Here is a 21,149-nt window from a genome sequence, read left to right as displayed (position 1 = left end):
ACGGCGCAGCTCCACGAGCCCTTTCAGATTCCGCATAGGCGGTGAAACCGCGGGTACTCCCCGAACCAGCGTGCGACTGCGGCGATCTACTACTGGAAGGGCTACTCTGCCCCATCAGCCTAGAACCCTAGACGATATAAACACTGCAGATCAGTCGAAGTTTGTGACCAGGAGACCTCCGGTACTCACCGGTCCGGACGGAGGTCTCGAAGGCATACGACTCGACAGGGACGAGCCAGAGGATGAACGACTTGGAGTCTCGGAGTAATCCAGGAATGCTCCCTGCTGACCATAGTACCCTTGACTACCAGCGCCCACCCCAGACGCAGACAACTGGTCGCGCATATTCGTCATAGCCATAAAATCAGGGAGGCGCCTCCCGGCTGAAGGAGTGCTCGTATTTGACTCAGCCTTTCTGCAACACGAACCCCGTTCACCAGATACCGCAAACGTCGTTCGAGACAGTCCATCATTACAGTGGTTATCACACTGGCACCCCTGACAGCATCCACAACAATCCGGAAGGCAGGTACAAGAATTCCGAGGGCATTTACACTGCCCACCGCAACGCTCTACCGATCGGGACGGATTCGACGGATTCTCAGGCATCCGCGGTCTTCCGGTTTGATAGGGTTGGGTTTGCGGCACGGACAATTCATACGGGTTGAAGTTCGGCTGCGGATTTGAGGCGCCAGGGCTTAGTGCGACTTGTCTGAGCCATTCATCGAATTCTTGTGATTGCGAAGGATCAGAGGAAGAGTCAATGTTAGGGGGTGGGATGCCTGCTGGGATGGACAATATGGTGCAATCGAGGCAGAAGGCGCAGGTGGACGGGTTGGTGCATGAGGCATAGGCAGCTCCAGTGATTGATGGATTGTTATGCAAGGTACATCCAGGACACATGCACGAGTCACCACAGGCACATACAGAGGGGAAGGCCCCAACAGACGACCAGGCATCTGGTACCGGCTGACTTCCCAGAGTTGGCTGTGGGGATGAAACAGGACGCCCAGCAAACGTGTGGGGATCACCATTCAACGGCGACCCTGTTTGATCGTGAAGGTGATCTGAGTGAGTATACCCGTAAGCGCGACCGTAAGGGCTGTAGTCGTAATTGTGATGGCGGATGCTATGACCGTGAGGAACGCTTGAAGATGGATCATGCAAAGAGCCATCAAGAGGGAGTTGCCTGTGAGTCGGTCTTGGAAGTACTGGACGAAGCTCAGCAATGCGCGCTAAGACATGAGATGAAAGAGGAGGAGATGTGGTGTCATGATTGTGTTTTGAGGCGTCTAAATGATGTTTGTCTCGTTTAGGAGGCTCTGCGCCAGAGAAGCGACGACGGGTGGCAGGCTTGCGAGGGACACAGCAGTTGCACGAGCCACTGGAGCTACATCTACAGCCAGTTGGAGAGGTTTCACCTTATAGAAAGTCAATACTGAAATGATGGCGAGGAAAATATGGCGCTTCGGGCCTACCGCTATGGTCTGAGTCGTCCGATGACGGCAGCAAAGTAGCTAGCGTTTCAAGGGCCTCAGGAAGGCCATGAGGAAACGCAGCAGTAACCGGCAACTTCGGTGTCCCTAAAGTAAAACAAGGGGCCTTAAAGATAAGACAGATTAAATTCAGTGACGGATGTGGCGTACCCTTCTTGCTGTGGGACGCCTCGTGGGCGCCAGGGGCGCCTTGATCTTGAGATCCACATGAACATTTGACGTGTACTTGTTTTGTTTTGCGTAATTCTCTACAGTGCTCACACTGAGTGACTGGACGACCTTTTTTCTTAATTTCGAAAAGGGGACGATCGGTGTGTTTACATGCAGATGAGCGATGCCCTTTTATGCATGTTTCACTGCAGAGTGATTAATCTGAGGATACGTTAGGGTGCTAGGACGAAATGAAAGACGTACCACGCGTATTTCTTATCACTGAGGAGAACCTGAAAGTTGAATGGATTAGAAGACATAATGATAAACACGATTGGTTGAGGGCATCCTACCATGTTTGTAGCGATTGGTAAGAAAAAAATCAAGGGACGTCCCGGACCAATGGTGGTGGTTCACCGCCCGCGACGTGAAGTGTAGGTTAGCAGGATATGAGAGACATTGGTACGAAGACAAGAAGGTCTTTAAGGACCATAAAATAAGAAGAAAAAGACTGTTGACGAGCGTTGACAGGCCCGGGTTATCCATCCCTTTAATCGACCTCCTCGCATCTCTTCTATGCCACCAAATCCAAACAAAGAATAATAAACGACCAAACAAGCACTAGCATGCCCCATCCGCTGATTGAGCTCTTTCTGCTAAAGGTCCGGTTGTTGCTGAGTTTCACTGTATTTTGGGTTTTCACTGGCAACCGCTGAGACTCGTGTTCCGTGGTTTTCCCGCGTGTCCGCGTTTTAAATGTCGACTATAGTTCACACCTTACTTGGAATCGCCACTTTCAAGAATAATCTCCTGGAACACTGGGGTCGTAATCGCGCGCGCGGCCCCTCATAGCAAACCTTCTATGATGATATACAACTTCAAATGACCTCCTCGTATCTTACTGTGGTCTGCGCAACTCGGAGATAGGCGACCCAATTCATCAATTCTGATCGGTCACCTTCAATCATGTCAATCACGACTCGACATCGCATCTTTCTCCTCATGAATCTTCGTGACGGTGGTCCGATACTTGGCTGACGTCACCGTCACCGTCACCCCGTCCGCGAGATTCCAATCTATCACTGATCTGCCATTCTCCAAGGTTCCCATCTGTCTTGCACCAACGTCCCCCCTTGTTGTACTCTGGGGGCGTGCCAGGGTGGCGGCTCCAGACGTTCTAGCGAGCTGGGATAGAAAACTATGACACCTGGAATTCGACGACAGTGTCTTCTTTTCACTTCGTGAACTCCCATCCTACAAGGTACATCACACTTTTGAAGCCCGTTATCAGAAAAGAATGGTACCTTTAGTACATGCAGAATTGCCAAAGTGTGATTTGAAAACTTATGACATCCCGAGAATGGTGAGAGTACGAATGCGCATGGTATCAGTACGAGACAACTGGCTGGATAATTTTACGACGGCGCAGCCTCATCGGTATCCGCGGCGCGCTGTTGTCTTCTTGCCTTTTTGGCTGCATTTGCTGCCGCAGCTTTTGCTTTCTTGGCCTCTGCCCGTGCCACCTTGTCTTCTTCCTCCTTCATCTTAGCCTCTTCCTCAGCTTTACGCTTATCTTCTTCCGCTTTGGCCTTTTGCTCTGCAGCGCTCATTCCGCCCTTGTTCTTCTTCTTTGCTTCTCGAGCCTCCTTTTCCTCCTGCTTGATTCGCTTGATTCGAGGATCAAGATTAAGTGTAAGATCCACGAGATTGCGCAGACGGGTAATGTCCTCTTTCTTTCGACGAGCGCGTTCAGTTTTGTTCTTTTTCTCAGTGTACCTTTTGTCATCACGACTGCGGAAAGTGCGTGAGCCGGACAGGCACAATCTCAGGGTTCCTATCACTTACTTATCGCTTCCTTCGTTTACCTCCTTGTCTAGGTATTCAAATGATCGCCAGCTGTCAAAGTTGTACCAGAAATCATAGAAAGCATGGACGTGCTCCTTTGAGTCCTCGTTCTCGCCCAACATTGGCACGGGCGTTTTCTTGCTGAATCGTGCCTCCCTCTCAAAGATAGGCGCGAATGTTTCGAAAAAGAGCGTAGTGTCTTGTTCTCGGCCTTTGAAGTCGGACGCAGATGGATCATCCTCTTCGAGGGATAGGCAGATGGGATCGACAGAGTCGAATTGGCGCCGCCGTTCAGCATTTGTGAGAACCTCGTTGGCTTTTTGGATGCATTTGAAGAATGCGTCGTCGTTTGTGGTGTGCGATGCGCCTGCTTTCTTGTCTGGATGGTGCTTTAGTACTTTCTTGCGATCTAGGGAGTAGCAGTACGTCAGAAACTATGAAGATACCAGCAGTCCCTCACGTACGGGCAATTTTTATTTGCGCAGGGGTCGCCTTGAATCGCAGATGTGACAATCCAAGGACCTGATAATGATCTTGTTTCTGCGAATGATGTTCAGAGTTTAGATCACAGTAAAACGAGCTATTATGCGTACCTTCCACTCCTTGGGGTCAAGCAGAAGAAGTTCGGGAGCTTCCTCCTCCTCTCCTACACCAAGGTCGTCTTCCCCATTCAGGCCATCTGCGTTAAGCTCCTCGAGGCGCTTCCGTTCCTCTTCGAGCTGCTGGTCATACTCGTCAAAGGTGAAGTTGTTAAGTGCACGTTTTACGTGGGCAAGGTAGGCAGCGCCTGCAGGGATGAGCTTGCGCTGGACAAAGGCTGCGTGGGTGAGGATATGGTATCAGTGGACAAAGCCGGTATGATCATGGCGAGACACTTACGGGAAATGGAGGAGGCTGATTCGGAGGGCGGGGTCCAAGATGGAGGCAGGGAAGGTAGCGAGACTAGGGTCACCATTGCTGAGGATTTTTGAAGCTTTGGTCTTTGAGAGCAATGGGACTTTGATGACTGCAAAAAAGTTTCGATGATCGTTATGTAAGCAGATATACAATGTGTTCTCGTCGCTCGGCGTCCGCTTGTAACTTTGTCTCGATAGTTTGGAAGGTTCCAGCATTTCCTGCAGACGCTGGATTATCGAAGTGCTACTAAATAGTTGCATTAGCGTTGTTCGTGAATGGATGTGACCGTTTGCACCTGGCAAATGTCCTTGGTCGCGATTACTCTCGTATTGCTGTCGTACTATGAATGATCTACATACTTGGTTACTGGTAGTGGCAGGTAAGTCATCCCCAAAATTTTCGGGAATACTGATCGACTGAACTTCGACCAGGCAGTCGTGTCTCATGCGCATATTGTCCCGAGACGATGGTGCAGCATCCCTACTGCACTGCTCTGGTCGGTCCTTCAAGTTGATTTATACTTCCTATAGTGGTCCAGGGATCTCGGCGAGATCTTCGAGCTGCTGGGACGACTCTGACTGAACCTGCGAGCGCGTTCGTCCAAGTTACTCATCCCCTTTGCTCTGCATTGAATGTTCTATGTTATTATTCCCTGTGGGACGCGCAGTCTAGAGCAGAATTTTCAAGTGCACGTCTTGGACCGATCCTACATGCGTCTTCAATGACACCATATACCGAAGTGGTGAGTATCCTGAATTCATGTTTTTGTTTCATTCCATAAACCAACTTCGAGTCCAGCCGATCAGTCAGAATCCAAATTCCTGTCTCGACTGTGGCTCCCAGATGTTACTCGTCGCAATTCAGCCTGGGGCAGACAAGAAGCATAAAAGACCGCTTTTGTGTCTGAAAATTATTATCCGCTCTTTCTATCATCTGCTGCATCCCCGACATTCTTTCCACACTTGACGCTCTTTATCTATATCAAGTTGTCATTATGGTTGCTCTTCAAGTATTCTACGAAGGCCGAGCCGGCGAACGCCTCTTCACCAAGCCAGTAAGTGCTCTTTATATCTGTTCTCGCCAATCATTCTGACACCTTCAAGGCCAAGTCCCTGTCCAAGGTGTGGACTAGCATCAAGTCAAGCAAGGACTCTTTTGCCTTCAACAAGGTCAACCGCGTTCCGGTGCCTAAGTATGACGTGTCTGTTTCTACTCCTGCGCTGTCTGGTGGTCGCGCTGCTGCCATCGTCGCGTGGCCCTCTAGTGCCAGTATTATGATTTCTGCGACCGGTATCCTTCCGCCTGTCCTTTCCGGCATGCCCGATTCTGCCGTTGGAGAGATGGAGGCGCTTCAAGGCCTTGTCGATGCGTACCACGATCCGGACGTACTCGACATCAGGAAAAGGGTGTTTGTTTTGGACTTCATCGAAGCGTTCTTCGCGAGAGACCAGAAAGTACGTGAAAATTCATCATGTTCAGTGATACATATTTACAGGGTGCATAGGCGATGGATATCTTGAGCCCTATCCATGCTCCTGATCAGGCCTATTCAGTGGTGCTGTCACACCGGAATATTTCTGGAACAACGGTCCTTAACTCTTCAACGCGCTCTGCAAATGCGGTTACACCGCGATCCCATTTCAAGAATGAAACCAGCCTCAGCGACTTCATCGTTCGTGCGAGGCTCGGCGCTGGTGCCAACGGCGTCGTTTACCGCGTTGAAGACAAGATTACCAACAAGACCATGGCGTTGAAAGTAATTAGGAGGCGCGGCGCGGCTCTATGCGATCTTCAGCAATTTCGAGTTGAGTTGGATGCCCTGAAGCGGGTCATAGGCGATCGTCATTGTATGCAAGTCGAGGCGGGCTTCCAAGACGAGCAGTGCCTCTATCTAGCTCTTGTGAGTAATCACACGTGTTGTGGTTGAATTGGCTTATGCTCCATGACAGGCGTTCTATCCAGGAGGGGACCTCCATGACGTTATTCGCACTTATCCGTGCCGGGTTCTTCCAGTTGATCAAGCACGGTTCTACACCGCGGAGCTTGTGAGTGTTCTCCTTATGATTGTGATATATGTTCTAACCAAATTAGCTCATCGGTGTTTATCATCTCCATTGTCAAGGCATTATCCACAGAGATCTTAAACCTTCCAACATCCTTATCGACTCCCATGGTCACCTGGTAATCGCAGACCTGGGGTTGGCCAAGGTCTTCACGCTAGACAATCCAAAATCGTTTTCTCCTTACAACCCCACGGGCACTTTCACCAGCCTTTCGCAAGCTCCCTATCTTGCAAGTTCGCTCTGTGGCACCGCAGAATATATGGCGCCGGAGATTATCATGGGCGACAAGTACGGTTTTGCAATTGATTTCTGGGCGGTAGGTGTCATGCTGTACGAGATGCTCGCCGGGAGGGTAAGCGGCTTAGACTCTTCGATGGATTGTTGCTCACTTTGTTGTCTAGACTCCTTGGTCCACGATTGATGGTCTTCATATAGCTGACGGTATTATTGAATTTGAGCCTTTCTTCGTTAAAGACTTCCATTCCGAGGCACGGGATCTCTTGCATAGCGTAAGTATTACTCGCGTGTTTGTTCAGTCAGGCTTATTGATGTCTTCACAGATGCTTCAGAAGGACGTCAAGAGTAGGCCACCGTATGAGGCTATGCTTCATCACTCATTCTTCGCGTCGATGTACGAGTCTGTTCTAATTGTTCGTTTCTCGTGCTAAAACGGTTTTAGTGATTGGAAGAAAGTCGAGAAACGGACCCTTCCTCCGCTTTGCATCCCCGTAGTTGAAGAGCAAGACTCCCCATCCACAGTTCCGATCTCGCTCGGCCAATGCGAGCCATCGAACGACCCGCTGCCCAACTTCAACTTCATTTCTCCGGCGCTGAAGCGCGAGCGCCGGCATGCGCAAGCCTTGTGGAGAGTCAAGGCTAAAAGTGGTATTCAAGGTCTTCAGAAAATTGTCGTCAAGCTCTTCTCCCGCCGACCAGCTTCGGAAAAGAAGGAGCAGGATGCCGCTCGTCCCGCTCGTACAACGACTGCCTCTACGCTGGTGACCGATGACGATGCACGGGTCAACTGGGCTTCTGGGGCTGCCGATAATTCCCATACTTCAACGAACTGGTCCTTCCGCCACTACATGCGTCGTAACGCTCCTCTGGGCGAAGATGTCCCGCCGCGCGACAAGTATTCTGGTACAGTTCCTCTGCGGCGCCTCGAGTCCTTCATCCGCGGTGTCGACCAAAGAGAGAGGCGTCGTCCGACGCCGAGGAATTTACGGTTCACTCCATCGCCTTCTCCCGCCACCGCCTCCCCTGACGCGACCCTTGTCGCATCTCCCACGCATCAGTCACCGAAGGGAATTGGGTCTCCGTCCCGAAACTTGGGCTTCAAGCGATGGATAAGTCGCTTCTGGCACCCCATCCCTGCTGCCAATGTGATGGTCGGGGATGAACGCAAGACCATTGACCTCACTGCATAGGCGCTGTCACCGTACTCCCGATCCCTTCCCCTATTTCGCTGCTGGTTGCTGTCCTGGATCCCTCTGCCACCCCGGTCAGCTATTCCCCTTGGATTTCTCGAATCTGCAATCGGTGCTTGTTCTGCTTTTTCATATACCCTGCTTCACTTCTACTCTGTTGCCTGCTCTCCCGTCTGCACATCGTTTTCATATTCCTTTTTCTCGCATATCTTGATTCGCCTACTCGTCCCTAGCGCTGGGTGCTACTGGTTCTTCGAGGCGACATCACTTCAGCGGATACTGTCTTCCACATTTCGCCTGGGGCGTTCTTTGTCATCCACATTCTGGGCCCCATTCACCACCTGTTTCGGAGTTGAGTTGTGAGTTTTCTTTAAAGTGGTTGCTGTTTTGTTCTCGCCAGGTCGCTCGTTTTACGCCTCTCACCCCTTCTTCGACCTCGGCATCCTTTGGCATGGGTCCCTTTTTCCTCTCGCCCTTTCGACCCTTGCTCGAGAAAATCCGAAAATCCTTGTGCTGCGTTAACGCGCCGCAGGATGAAAAACTAGTGCATGGATTCGCACATCTATACTTCCGTTCCTTGATTCTTTCTTGCGTTCAGTCGTGGAAGACTGTTTCTCCTGTTGTTTCAAGCTTTGTCGCCCTTGATGTGCTTGTTGCGCGTCGTGTTTTCGACGATGGACTTTTTTTATTTGTCTGCAATATTTACCCTTTACGTATTCCGAACATTTTATCACAGTAATAATTTCACTAATCAAGGACTATCTTCTTCCTATGTCGTTTACCTGGAATGATTATTTCCCTCCGAATACAGCGGCTTCTCACAAGACGATGACACAGAAGAGTTATGCACGGTGACTGTCCTAAAATTAGGCAGCTTGCTCGGTTCGAGCCTCAAACCATTCTCCAATTCGTTCTCCAAAAGTCTGTGCAAGCCGAACGAATCCTGACTTCGTAAAGATAAGCAGTGATGCGATAACTAGAAGCTACATAGCCTGCGAGTAGTGCATTCCCATGCAATCCACCAGTGAGCCGGAGAGTTCGGCACCGCACTGGGCGGACAATTCAGAGGGTGATGTATCGTGTGATTGTGATCTATGCGTGTTGGCGCTAAGTAGTAAGTGCCACACGAGAAGAAAGTGGCGTGCACTCGTGACCAGTGCAACCAGAGGTTAGTGAAAGTTTTTGGGGAAAAACCCGGAGGGTTTTTCGGCCCAAAACATGCACTCGAACTGGGTGGCAAGGTGAGCTGTGACTCCCAAGTATTAGGAGCCAGCAACACATTCAGCGAAGCTTGACTACCCCCAATATTAGGAGCTGGTAAGTTCAGCTGTTCACTTATTATGGGTGCAGTGGGCGGGATCATGCAGGTGACCATGACACACTGTGATTGCCAAGTTGGCCTTGCCCAATGAGGTAATAAATAAATAAAAAAGGGCACATGGTGGCCATGGTGTGCGATTGGCCAATGAAAAGGTTTGACATGTTGCCAAACAAGGGAAGGATGGGTATTGTTAGAGACCGTGCTCGGATGGAGAAGCAGAGGGGTCGGGGCTTGGCTTCAGCTCTTGCACTGTGCCCTTAGCTGAGTACATGCCCTGAATTTGGAGCAGATCTGACAATGTCTGACAATAGGATGGGCAGGCCGCTTTGGTCCACTTGGTGGGTTGGGAGGTAAGTATTACTAGTGGTAATCCAACTAGGAGTGGAGCAGGGAAGGCAGAGGAAGTTTATTGGGACGGAGGGGAGTAAGGGGATAGATTGATGGGGTTGGAGAGGTAAGAGTAAGTACTTAGAGCGGAGGGTTGGAGGTGACAACAAGGTAAACTTGTGTCTGGAGAGGGAGCAAAGTCCTATGGAGAATTCCCACTAGTAGAGACAGTGGGAAGACAAGTAATATCAAGACTGGGGAGTAGCTAAATACAGGATATGTTTTTATATACTTCTATGTAGGAGGCAGTGACTAGTTAGTCCTTGGTACGAGGCTATGTACCAAGCATAATTTGTAAGTAGACACAGGTGAAAAACATACATCAGGAAAACCACCAGCTGCTTTTTTGACTTATTTTACTTAATGTCACTTAATTTCTGAGGGATGAAACTTAGAACATCACTTTTTACACTTAATAGACTTTCTGAAAAGTGAATTCAGCGAGTGCTCAATTCGCTAGTTGCGACCATTCAAAAAGTGGCAAAAGTTGTATTCAGTCTAATAAGTACTACAGAAAAGTGAATTCAGGGAGTGCTCAAATTCACAAGTTGTGACCATTCAAAAAGTGGCAAAAGTTCAAGTTGTATTCAGTCTAATAGTAAGTACTACACGAGCCTCATCTGGGTTGTGTTTTCGGGGGGTGTCAGTGCTGAGTTCTGATGAGTGAATGGGTGGAGTCGGTGATGAGTTCTGGCTGGATCATTCATCGGCAGGGTTCCTAGTAGTGGTATGTGTGCTTGCGGTTTGTGGTGATCCAGAAGGACCACACTATGGGAAAGTGGCAGTGCTTGTTGTCTGAAAAAAGAAATTGTCGGGAAACACCAATAATCAAGTCGCAAATATCAGCAAGTATGAATAATACAAGTTCAGACCATCCACTCACCTATAAATTTATACATCACAAACTTGATTGTGACTAAGATGGGCCCTCAGGATGCTGTCAGTGGCCTGCGCTAATTTTTAACGCAGTATACAAGGAGCTCAACATCACTATTGTTCATGGCGGCGTGATTCATTCCCTCGTAAGTTCACTATTTTATATTGAGCTTTACTGACTGTACTCGTAATTAGACTGCGCAATGAATTTCTGAATGGCACAGCAACTTCAGCTCGACAGGCCTGGTCATTATTGTGGACTTTTTGTCATGAAACTCTGACTGTGATTCTGTTCAACTTGCCGCCTACCTTCTTGCAGACTATGCATTCCTATTTGAGGACCCTGACAAGCCAAGTCCCCTCACAACATACCATTCTCCCTTTGTATTACAGCTGTTGGGCACAGCGCATCTTAACACCATCAGTGGGTATGTTGAGGTTCCCGACCTCGACACACACACACTTGCGACAGGTGCCACCAAGATGTTGGGCATTATTGCTATCTGTGCTGCAGCCGTAAGTTTGATTTTACGATGGTTTAATTCGCATTTATTGTTTTTTTAGATTGAGCGCGCCCTGGGAATGTTCGCAAACAAGAATTTGAAAGTCAAAGATATCTTGGCATCCAGTGCAAGAGGCAAACTTGTCATCAAACTACTGAAAGTCCTCAACAAGGTCACTAGGAAGATGATCAATGCCCTGTTTTTGTTTTCAGCAGCTCGCTGGGCCAAAGTCACCACATCATTCATCAAATCTATCTCGAGCAAGCCTGCTGGGTATGTAGAGACCACAGTACAGATGGCACGTGCTTGTACTGCCTTAAATGATGCCATTGAATCACTGCAGGACTCACTTAATGACAACAAGTCGGAGGACAATAAGCGCGCTATGCTTTGTAAGTACTTGTCATTCTGGTTTCATCCAACTGACATTCATCATTGTAGGATGTTGTCTCTTCTACACCGCTGGTGGAATCCCGCTGTCGTATCATCATTTTCGCCACTGTTTTTTCCCCCACATGTCCGCCATTTTTCCTGTACCCCCAGCTGGCTCTCAACTTTTTACATTAGAGAGTCTCCTTAATTTTATGCTTTCTCGTGTATGCCCCCATTTTTATGAAAGGCTTGTGCTGCTTTATCTGGTTTTTTAAGTGAAATAAGTGTGAAATAAGCGAAAATTCAGAGATGGAGTGGGCTTAATTAAGTGGTTCATGCCTTTTCACTCAAATGACTTAATGGTACTTTTCACGTCATTAAGTGACAAATTAAGTTAGAAAAGGAACTGGTGGTTTTCCTGATGTAAGTCGGGGTGGTGTTAAGGTCGTGCTCAAGGGGAAGGTTACTCAAAGGGCTTTGGCTTCAGCTCGTGCACTGCACCCCTTACCCGAGTACGTGCCCTTAATTTCTGGTGGGCAGAGGGGAAGTCCAGGGAGTTCCAGAGGACAAATGTCAGTGGAGTTCGGCAGAACTCCGGGAGACTATGTGGGGACGGAGTAAGGCTACTATGGAAATCCGGAGTAGAAACAGAACAGAGGTTAGACTACCCCAAGGTAGAGCTGGAGGATTAGTCCTAAGGTTTAACCCCTAAGACTCGGAGGTGGACAAGAGGTGAGACTCAAGTCCGGAGATTGCAGGAATGAGCAGAACTAAGATGATATTCGAACTAAGGAGTGCCGGAGTATTACAGGGGTTTATATACTGTAGGTATCATGTAAGTAAATCAGTCAGCAAAGGTAAGGGCTATGTATGAAGCATGTGGAAAGTCTATTACTAAGTGTAACGGATCAAAGCAGTGAAGTCGGAAATGAAGTAAGAATGGACGGATCAGTAAGCATAGCGGAATAGGACATAACCGGTAACCAGAGCAATAGCTAATCAAAAAGGAGTTAGGGGTGAGTGCGGAGATGAAGGTGGAGCGCCGGGCGGAATAGCAGGATGGAGAACCGGACTTTAATAGAGTAGATCCGGAATTCTGGATCCGGAGGTATGGGATATGACAGGTGGATATCAATATGTATGCATTGGATCAGTTAGTTGAGTGGTTATAGAAAGTACTGGTGATCTGGGAAGTAAGGGTTATGTGCAAATGGGGAAAGTATATATCTAAATGGGGAAGGAGTTTACAGTAGAGTGGAAACAATGCGGATGGTAACCAACAAGGCGGTTGAGCGGAGCCATAGGAGCGGATGTGGGAGCCGACTGGGACGAGTGGAAGGCAGACAGAGTGGAGGTGGTAGGAAAGCAGGGAAAGCATGAGGGATCACCGGCAATTCCTATTACCGCTCAATCACTGATCCGACGTGTACATACTGATATCCGCTCCGACTTATGTCTTCGCCTGTGTAAGTACTTACAAATTATATCCTTGGTACATAGCTTTGCAACATAGTTATCCTGATCACTGCCTCATACATAGAGGTATATAACATATCCTATACTTAGATATTTTCCCCAGTCTTAATATTACTTGTCTTCTTGCAGTTACTACTTGTGAGATTTCTCAGTAGGACCTTGCCTCCTCTGGACACAAGTTTCACCTTGTTGTCACCTCCGACCCTCTGCTCCAACTTAGAGCCGTGTTCTAAGTCTTCTCTTTACTTCTCCGCCCCTATCAAGTATTCCCCCTGCTCCTTTCCGCCCTCCACATTATCCTCCACCTCCTCTGCTCCTATCAAGCATTCCCCCAGCCCCTTTCCACCCTCCCCATTATCCTCCGCCTTCTCCGCCCCACTCCTAGTCGGTCCACCGCTAGTAGCTCTTACCTCCCGACCCTCAAAGTGGACCTAAGTGGTCCACTCGTCCTATCGTCGGACAACGTCAGACCCACTCCAAATTCGGGGCACGTACTCAGCTAAGGGCGCAGCACAAGAGCTGAAGCCAAGCCCTGACCCCTCTGCCTCTTGAGCTGGCACAGTACCTAACAGATGATGATGAACAAGATAGTATTGAGCGTGAATGTCTAGGTCTACCACCAGTGTGGAAACGAAGAGGTTAAGTCTAAGGAGTACTTATGCTAACTAACCTACTTATATACATAACATTGAATAGGAGATATCTGAGTATAAAAGAAATCAGCCAATGAGAAAAGAGTCATATGATACTGCAGATGACTGAGCATGACATCATGATATATAAGCGATAAGTCAGACAGTGACTAAATAGAAGCCCAAGATCCGACCGGTACTTCTTCTGGAAGCGAGATTGTTCTAGCCTGTGGAGTTGGGGAACCAATCAGAGAAACAACAGGTGATATGTGAAGAGGTGAAGATGTGACGGGAAGTGAAGTCACGTGACCGGTTCAGTAACTAGAAGTAGCTGAAGGAAAGCCGAGAAACGAAAAATGATTTGTATTTGGAATTCGTGACATGTGGGCTGCATGTGTCATCACCAAAACTTCAAAAATCAGGTATTCCCTGATTAGGCTGATGGTGACAAATATTTTTGATCATGGATGATGGCTGTTGCAAAGGTCAAAGAAGGACTCAATCATTGTGATGTCAAGTAGCTAGTAGTATACCATTGTTGTGTGTATCTGTTACAGGGACCCTCAGACCCCTATCATCTCCACCAAATGTCGCCGTCACAACCGTGTTACAACACGTGACAGATGACATCACCAGCACGTGACTAAACTGCAGAGCACGGCATGACAGCTGTCGGAGCAAGATAGCTCTGGAACCAACCTAGACCGGGATCAATAGAAGCCGCGTGCTTCTCCCCTATCACCCCTACCGATACACTGGTACTGACTATTGTTTATCCTATCGCTTATCATGACAGATAGTGTTATCTGACTTGGACACCTACCGCTGTGCCGGTACCATACCTTGGACCCTTACCGTTGAACCGGTACTCTTATCTCTGAGTCCTTATGACTCACATAGACGCTTACCTAGTTGGGATGCTTTCTGGTTACCCAAGCCTACCCTGAACTTATAGGATGATACCTATATATACCAAGTAGTTAGACCATGTATTTCTCTAACTTGATCTTCACTTGTGATATACAACTCTAGCTTCTTCTTTGAACCTTTAGTCAGTCATTCTGGATGGACAGCCTCCATTCAGTCTTCCATCGTCTCGGTGCTCCATGAAGCGGACACAGGATTGACCCTATCAAGTGCACTGTTGGAAAGCCGGGCTTTCCCATAACAGTATCTGCTATTCAATGATATACTCCTGTCATTATGATTGTACTCTGATATGCTGCTCTCAGCCTGACCACTGCCTGATATTCTCTCAGTATCTTAGTAGTAGTGCATGTATGTAGTTCTAATTCAAAATTACAAAGCTCCATGGTATTCCCTTGCCGTCTGGTTCACCAGAAAAATTGGTGAATGCTAAATTGTGCGCAAGGCTGTGTCGGTTGATGGCAGTTGCAGTGTTTGAAGCTCTGACATCAACAAGTCTAAACAATGGACTTTCGCAAAATTCTGCCTCCTTTGTCTCTCCACATCTTTCTTTCTCTCTCTCTCATCATTCATCATTTGAATTACTGCACCATCCGATCGAGCTATCTGAGAACTTTTTGACCAGATGTGGGTGGATTCATTGCTCAAATGGTGGAATATGTATGTACTATTTGTTCTGATCCTTTGTGTGTTGCTGACTTCTCGCAAAGTGTCCATCTGGTATACTAGTTCAATTTTTAGCACTTCGCATCACATTCCTGTCATCATATTTTCTCTTGCTAGCATTGCATCACAGCTTTGAATGGACTGCATTTTTTTGATATTGACTTGCAATTACACCTCTCATTTTCTTGTTGCTGTCATGCATACCTGTATTTAGGCATATGCACGGGTTTTGAAAACCCACATGGGTGGTGGGTGGGGGTATCCCTGGGGTGCAGGTGGGGGTCTGACCTTGCACCACCTGTACCCTCGGCTCAGGTTGACACATGAAATTATGTTGCTAGTACTAAACCTAAACTTAAACTCCGCAATGCACACTGGTACAGTCTGTGAAACTAAACCTTAAACACTATGACATTCTCAATACAAACCACAACATCTTCAACACACTCTGATACATCCTCATCATGCAACTAAATATGTTCTCGCAAACTGCCCGCCGAGTTTCCAAGCTGACTGAAAAGGCCAAGGCAGCTATCAAGGAGAAGCTCACTGACTCATCAAAGAAAAGGAAGACTGATGCGGATCAGACAGGCGTGGCACCCAGGCAATCAAAAAGGGTCAAACCTACCCAATTGAATGGGCCTGCCGAAGATATACAGTCAAACAACATGGTGCCTCGACCTTCTGCGGTGATACCAAAGCCTCCAGTGCAGGCACATCGCGCTGTTGTTCAAATTGAAGAAGCAGAAGTGCATCAGAATGCAACCATGGTTGAGGACACAAGTGAAGATGAAAATGACACCAGAATGGGAATCAAGTCCAGATGTCGAGACTCCAGAAGACGAGCTAAGTAAGATGAATCATTAATTTAAATCACATTGTTAACAAAAGTATAGAACGACTAATGAAAGGATGGATCTCACCTGTGTATGCCTTCTTTGAGCCTACTCCCCGCATTGTTGAAATTAATGGGCGCTGCACACATGAATTTAAATGTGGTGCACGCGGATGCAAAACAACCATTCAATGGTTCCTCAACAAAAAAGATGTGCAGTCGACAGGCAACATGAGGAAACATGTTAAGTCCTGCTGGGGGAATGCTGTACTGACTGCCGCTGATGATGCAAAAGATGCAAATGAGGTCCAGACAAAGATCATTACCAGTATCCTACGAGATGGGTCAATCACAGAGTCTTTTGAACATAAGGGGAAGGGGAAGGTTACATATGCTCACCGTCAGCATACATGCACCAAGACAAAGTATGTAATTGAGCTTGTGATAAAAACCATCAGGAAACTGACAATGTTGCAGAGCCGAAATAGTCTGCTGGGTGTCAGAAAGCCCGTGGCCATTGGAGATTGTGAAAGACAGAGCATTTCAGTTGTTGATGAAGACCGGAAGGCCAGAGTACTACATACCTTCCCCCACAACTGTTGCACGTGATGTCAAACTCGTATTCGTGTGTACATGCCAACAAATTGCTAAAATGTTGCAGGTTAGTTTCTTCACACTTGATCATACTAAGGCTAACCCAACTGACAAGGAATATGACGGTAAAATGAACTTTACCACTGACGGATGAACATCAATGAACTACCATGCATTCGTGGCATTCTCAGTCCACCTGGAGCACCAAGGTGTCTGTTAAGACTGTGCTCAGAGGTAAAGTGGAGTCTGAGGGGCTTGGCTTCAGCTTGTATGCTGCGCCCCTTACCTGAGTACATGCCCTAATTTCGGAATGTAGTCCGACACGAGTTCTATGAGTTCTGACAGGACATCGGAATGGGGGTCCTCTGAAGGAGGACCGACGGACTACTAGGTGAGCGTGGGAAAGTCGGGCAGGGGTGTTCTACCCAACAAGAGGGAGGTGGGGGACTACTGTGGTCGGAACCAACAGTAGAAGCAGAGCGGAAGGGACTGCTCGGATGAAGTCTGAAGCAGAGTGGAACGGAGGAACGGAGGAACGGAGGAACGGAGGAACGGCGGAACGGAGGAACGGAGGAACGGAGGAACGGAGGAACGGAGGAACGGAGGAACGGAGGAACGGAGGAACGGAGGAACGGAGGAACGGAGGAACGGAGGAACGGAGGAACGGAGGAACGGAGGAACGGAGGAACGGGAACGGAGGACGGAGGACCGGAGGAACGGAGGAACGGAGGAACGGAGGAACGGAGGAACGGAGGAACGGAGGAACGGAGGAACGGAGGAACGGAGGAACGGGAGGAACGGAGGAACGGAGGAACGGAGGAACGGAGGGAACGGAGGAACGGAGGAACGGAGGAACGGAGGAACGGAGGAACGGAGGAACGGAGGATTGGAGGGGTGGCTGACCTAGGGAGTCAATCCCCTAGGTCGGCTAACAGGAGTTGACTAGGATCAGGCCCAAGTCGAAGAGCAGAAGAGCAGGGCTTAGAAAAGGTGATATTCAGACTGTGTATCTACAGACAGATGTACATAGTGTTATATACTCTAAGTAGCATAGCATAGCAGGAGGCTATGTGCTGAGTGTACAGGATTACAACAGGATGACTGAAACATACGAGAATAAGGCTTGGAGAAAAGTATGTATGTGACAGATCAGAAATCACTAGGGTATAGGCATTACCGGTGATCCAAAAAGTGGAACTACAATACTAAATGGAGATAGGACCAGTTGAGTGGTTCCTAGTCTGGGAGTGGACCGGTGAGGTGGTCGGGCGGACTAATAGTCAGGTAGGGCAATACGAGCAGAATTGAAGGATCCGAGTGGGTTGGAAAAGTGGAGGGAGTAGGAGTAGGATTGGGTGGATCGATAGGGCGGAGGAGCAGAACCCCAGATAGGGTCGGATGGAAGGGGTATGGTGTCGGAGGACATAGGGGTAGTGTCAGAAGAGCGGAACAGGGTTGGGCGGAGGTAGTAGGGTGTTATGACCAGCGTCCCTTAACCTAACTAGTAGGTGTCTGGAGTATGGATCACACCACAGGACTCAGTCTGAAGAGGATAAGGCAAGGGTAATATTGAGAGGGAACGTCTAGGCCCTACGATGACGTAGAAACGAGGAGGTTAAGTCTAAGGAGTACTACTGACTACTACCTAGACTATATACTACTATTGGGGCGGAGCTGTCTGAGTATGAAAGGTATGTGATATAACTATATACGGTCATAACATTGCACCTAGGGTATAGGGCGTCTTATCAACCAATCAACTACAAGAAGGAAAGGGTAAAGGGTTCATAGGGCTAGGGGTATCGGTAATTAAGCAGGGTTCTCAGGGACTGCTTTTATTCAGGGTAGACGGAGATTAAGAAGGGTGTGAGAGAGTTCTGTGACAAGAAGTCTCGAGCGGTAATTAAGGATCTCGATTTGAGATGGAATCTGAGGATCTAGATCTAAGGATCTAGATAGGATCTGGATCTGGAGATGTATCGTGTATGATCGGATCTAAGGGTTCTCCAGGGTCTTCGGTAATGGGTATGCTTCTCTATGAGCGGTACTTCTGTGATAGGGTTTCAGGGTTTTGCTGTGACTGTGCAACAGGTTCTTATGTAAGGGGTTCGGTTAATGACAGAGGTAACTCTTAACATGTCATATGTGAAGATGTGAAGGTCTGCGATGTGAAGAGGTGATGACCCTTTGAGAGATAGCTCGTAAAGTACTCTTCGGTTATGGTTCGATCATAGAGGCATGTAGATGCTTATGATGTAACCCGTTGCCTAATCGTAGGACTTCTAAGGATGTGATGAGTTCGTATGTCTAGGGTTACGGATAAGGATGGATGACGTCGATATAGTATAGATGTGATGTAAAGATAGTGATCTTTAATCGGTTATCCATCTTATCTTATCAGGGATCTATCTAATCTAATCTTATCGGATAAGGTGTCTTAGGGTTTGATAATCGAAATTTAGATGCAGTTGGTAACATTCATGACATAGGGCTAATCCTGCTGAGATGCACTTCATGCATTGTCAGGGAAGGAGGAATGGAGCGGATGGGGAACAGGGGGTCAGACCAGGGGTGGGGATGTTCACAGGTGGTATTGAGGTGCTCAGATCCGGTCTATGACAGTGTCCCACTAAGCTTCCCATTAGATATTGTTGAGGTCACAACGGTACAGAAATGACTTACTCAGACTGTGCATATATTGACATGTTAATGCACACAGTCACATACTGGCTGAGGAGCTCACAACTGTGTTTGCAAGCATGCTAAAGGAATTTGGGATATCAGAAAAGGTAGCGGTCTAAAAATAATGAAACTTACCAGCTAATGTCATGAGCCATAGATCCTGAGTGTTACATGCAACAACACATCCAATAACAATGTTATGATTGAGGATCTTGCCACATTGGTCCCCAAGTTCGTGGGGAGTGCAAGTCATACATGGTGTTTTCTGCACACCTGTCAACCTCGTAGTGAAGTCCCTCATTCAGTGAGTTTGACGCTGGCAAAGAAAGAAGCCAACGAAGCCTTGGATGGAAAGGATGTGGAGGTAGCAAATGAAATTGATGCGCTGAGGAAAGATGACGAGAACGAGGAAGACGTAATCAGTTTCACAAACTCGGACAATGAATTGACAGATAACAATGAAGGCTGGGTTGATGATGTTGAATCATTGCCAGCAGACAGGCACAATGAACTGCAAAAAAATATACGACCAGTCAAATTGGTACTCCTGAAGGTAAGTATACAAAAACATACATGTGCACCTTTAAACTAAAGAATCCATCCAGCTGCGCAAGCTTGGCTATAAGCTCATACATTCCACAACAATCCTGCTCCCTGCCTGGCATGAGATCCTTGGCGATTTGCACATGACAAAGACTAATATGCCGCGAGATATGTCGACCCAGTGGAACTCGACTTTTGACATGCTCGAGTATTCTCTTGGACATCAGAAGGCTATTGACACCGTGACACAGCGCCAAGAGCTAGGTTTGCGCAAGTTTGAGCTCACAGACTGTGACTGGGAGATAGCCAAGCAATTGTGCAATGTACTGAAGGTGTGTCTTTGTTTGAGTTCATTTGCTTGGCTAAGCAGGTACCAGATTCTAAAAGACACAACTTTGTTTTTCTCGTGCTTGACCCCCAACCTTGCTACAGTCATTCCTGCAATGGACTTAATCAATGAGCGACTTACAATGTATTCCCGCAGCAAGAAGTACCTGCCATCCATTCGCAGCAGCCGTACGACTAGCCAAGCTGACCCTCAACTTTCACTACTATCAAATGACAGACAAATCTGAAGTATATCAGATTGCTATGGGTGAGTGATGTTTTAATTGTTTCTTGTTCGAAACCACTGACCATTTTGTTTTTCTACATAGTGCTACACCCCCGTCACAAGCTATCCTACTTCAAGGCCACTCATTGGGAGGAGGACTGGATTGAGACAGCAGAAACTCTGGTGCACACAGAATTCAACCATACCTATCTAGAGTTGGAGATCATCCACGATGACACATTGATGGATACTGGACCAACTGTCGATGACTCACAGATGGTTTGTTTGTTTTAAGAATCTCTACCTTTCATTGACTGACTAGATTCTAGAACATTTTCGACAATATTCCAGCACTTGCGGCACCAAAGGCCAACTTAACCAATGAATTGGACCGCTATCTCGGCACGGACATTGAACATGTTATTGATCCAATCACCTGGTGGTATGAGCACCATGATACTTATCCACATCTGTCATGGATGGCACTGGATTATCTTACAATTCCTGGTGAGTCCAATTTTTTTCTCATCACCAATTGTCCAGAGCTTCTGACATTGTTTTGTAGCTACTTCAGTTGACGTTGAGCTTTTGTTCAGTCGCGGTCGCCTCTTACTATCTCATGTTCATTCTTGCCTCACTGTGCAGTCGACTCGCGCACTATTGTGCCTTAACTATTGGAGCCAGCTCAACCTCATCAAGACCGAAGACATTGTCAAAGTCAGCTCCCTGCCTGATGCTGAAGGTGATGAGGAAGAGCTTGAGGATGGGTGGGATAGAATTCAGGTCTCATAAGTATATAGCTTACTATTCCTACATGTATAGCAATTTTTTTGTATCCTGCCATATGTCACTGTGTACCCGCGGGGTATATCCATGACAGGTTGTACCTGCGGTGCATTTTGTA

At 47.7% G+C, this 21,149-nt stretch overlaps 5 protein-coding genes across 5 annotated transcripts; 3 read left to right on the top strand and 2 right to left on the bottom strand.

The window, feature by feature from the left end:
• Window positions 1-150: 150 nt before the first annotated feature.
• On the bottom strand, window positions 151-1,966 carry EDB91DRAFT_1051162 (copper-fist transcription factor; the record flags this gene model as incomplete). The annotated part of the gene is made up of 4 exons (XM_041313593.1): window positions 151-1,421; window positions 1,479-1,583; window positions 1,647-1,852; window positions 1,911-1,966. The coding sequence occupies 4 exons, from the start codon at window positions 1,964-1,966 to the stop codon at window positions 151-153; spliced, it is 1,638 nt and encodes a 545-aa protein (XP_041178627.1).
• Window positions 1,967-2,949: 983 nt separating this feature from the next.
• EDB91DRAFT_1346260 (DnaJ domain-containing protein) lies at window positions 2,950-4,446 on the bottom strand (the record flags this gene model as incomplete). The annotated part of the gene is made up of 5 exons (XM_041325884.1): window positions 2,950-3,437; window positions 3,492-3,900; window positions 3,956-4,031; window positions 4,085-4,308; window positions 4,371-4,446. The coding sequence occupies 5 exons, from the start codon at window positions 4,444-4,446 to the stop codon at window positions 3,062-3,064; spliced, it is 1,161 nt and encodes a 386-aa protein (XP_041178626.1). The 3' UTR covers window positions 2,950-3,061.
• Window positions 4,447-5,026: 580 nt separating this feature from the next.
• On the top strand, window positions 5,027-8,104 carry EDB91DRAFT_225307 (kinase-like domain-containing protein). The gene is made up of 9 exons (XM_041326521.1): window positions 5,027-5,130; window positions 5,187-5,442; window positions 5,492-5,842; window positions 5,893-6,288; window positions 6,338-6,433; window positions 6,480-6,803; window positions 6,853-6,960; window positions 7,012-7,082; window positions 7,131-8,104. The coding sequence occupies exons 2-9, from the start codon at window positions 5,383-5,385 to the stop codon at window positions 7,876-7,878; spliced, it is 2,154 nt and encodes a 717-aa protein (XP_041178625.1). The 5' UTR covers window positions 5,027-5,130; window positions 5,187-5,382; the 3' UTR covers window positions 7,879-8,104.
• A 2,149-nt stretch (window positions 8,105-10,253) lies between these two features.
• EDB91DRAFT_1081114 (uncharacterized protein) lies at window positions 10,254-11,532 on the top strand (the record flags this gene model as incomplete). Its single annotated transcript, XM_041315344.1, has 6 exons — window positions 10,254-10,313; window positions 10,531-10,608; window positions 10,856-10,978; window positions 11,027-11,238; window positions 11,309-11,357; window positions 11,407-11,532. 6 exons carry the CDS (start codon window positions 10,254-10,256, stop codon window positions 11,530-11,532), a joined length of 648 nt encoding a protein of 215 aa, XP_041178624.1.
• Window positions 11,533-15,936: 4,404 nt separating this feature from the next.
• EDB91DRAFT_1051080 (uncharacterized protein) lies at window positions 15,937-16,621 on the top strand (the record flags this gene model as incomplete). The annotated part of the gene is made up of 3 exons (XM_041313581.1): window positions 15,937-16,298; window positions 16,351-16,534; window positions 16,583-16,621. Coding segments are annotated over 3 exons (585 nt in total), but the record flags the coding sequence as incomplete, so codon positions are not given.
• Between the last annotated feature and the right edge of the window lie 4,528 nt (window positions 16,622-21,149).

This window comes from Suillus paluster (assembly GCF_016628075.1).
Source record: "Suillus paluster strain FC165 chromosome Unknown EDB91scaffold_18, whole genome shotgun sequence".
NCBI lineage: Eukaryota > Fungi > Basidiomycota > Agaricomycetes > Boletales > Suillaceae > Suillus > Suillus paluster.
Note: the sequence above shows the minus strand (reverse complement) of the source record. Positions and strands in the feature narration are given on the sequence as shown.

What these genes read in the sequence shown, in the direction of transcription:
- EDB91DRAFT_225307 (XM_041326521.1), top strand. Translation starts at nt 5,383, where the DNA reads ATGGTTGCTCTTCAAGTATTCTACGAAGGCCGAGCCGGCGAACGCCTC. An exon ending in ACGAGATGCTCGCCGGGAGG is followed by an intron (nt 6,804 to 6,852) that starts GTAAGCGGCTTA and finishes TTTGTTGTCTAG; the next exon opens with ACTCCTTGGTCCACGATTGA. An exon ending in CACGGGATCTCTTGCATAGC is followed by an intron (nt 6,961 to 7,011) that starts GTAAGTATTACT and finishes ATGTCTTCACAG; the next exon opens with ATGCTTCAGAAGGACGTCAA.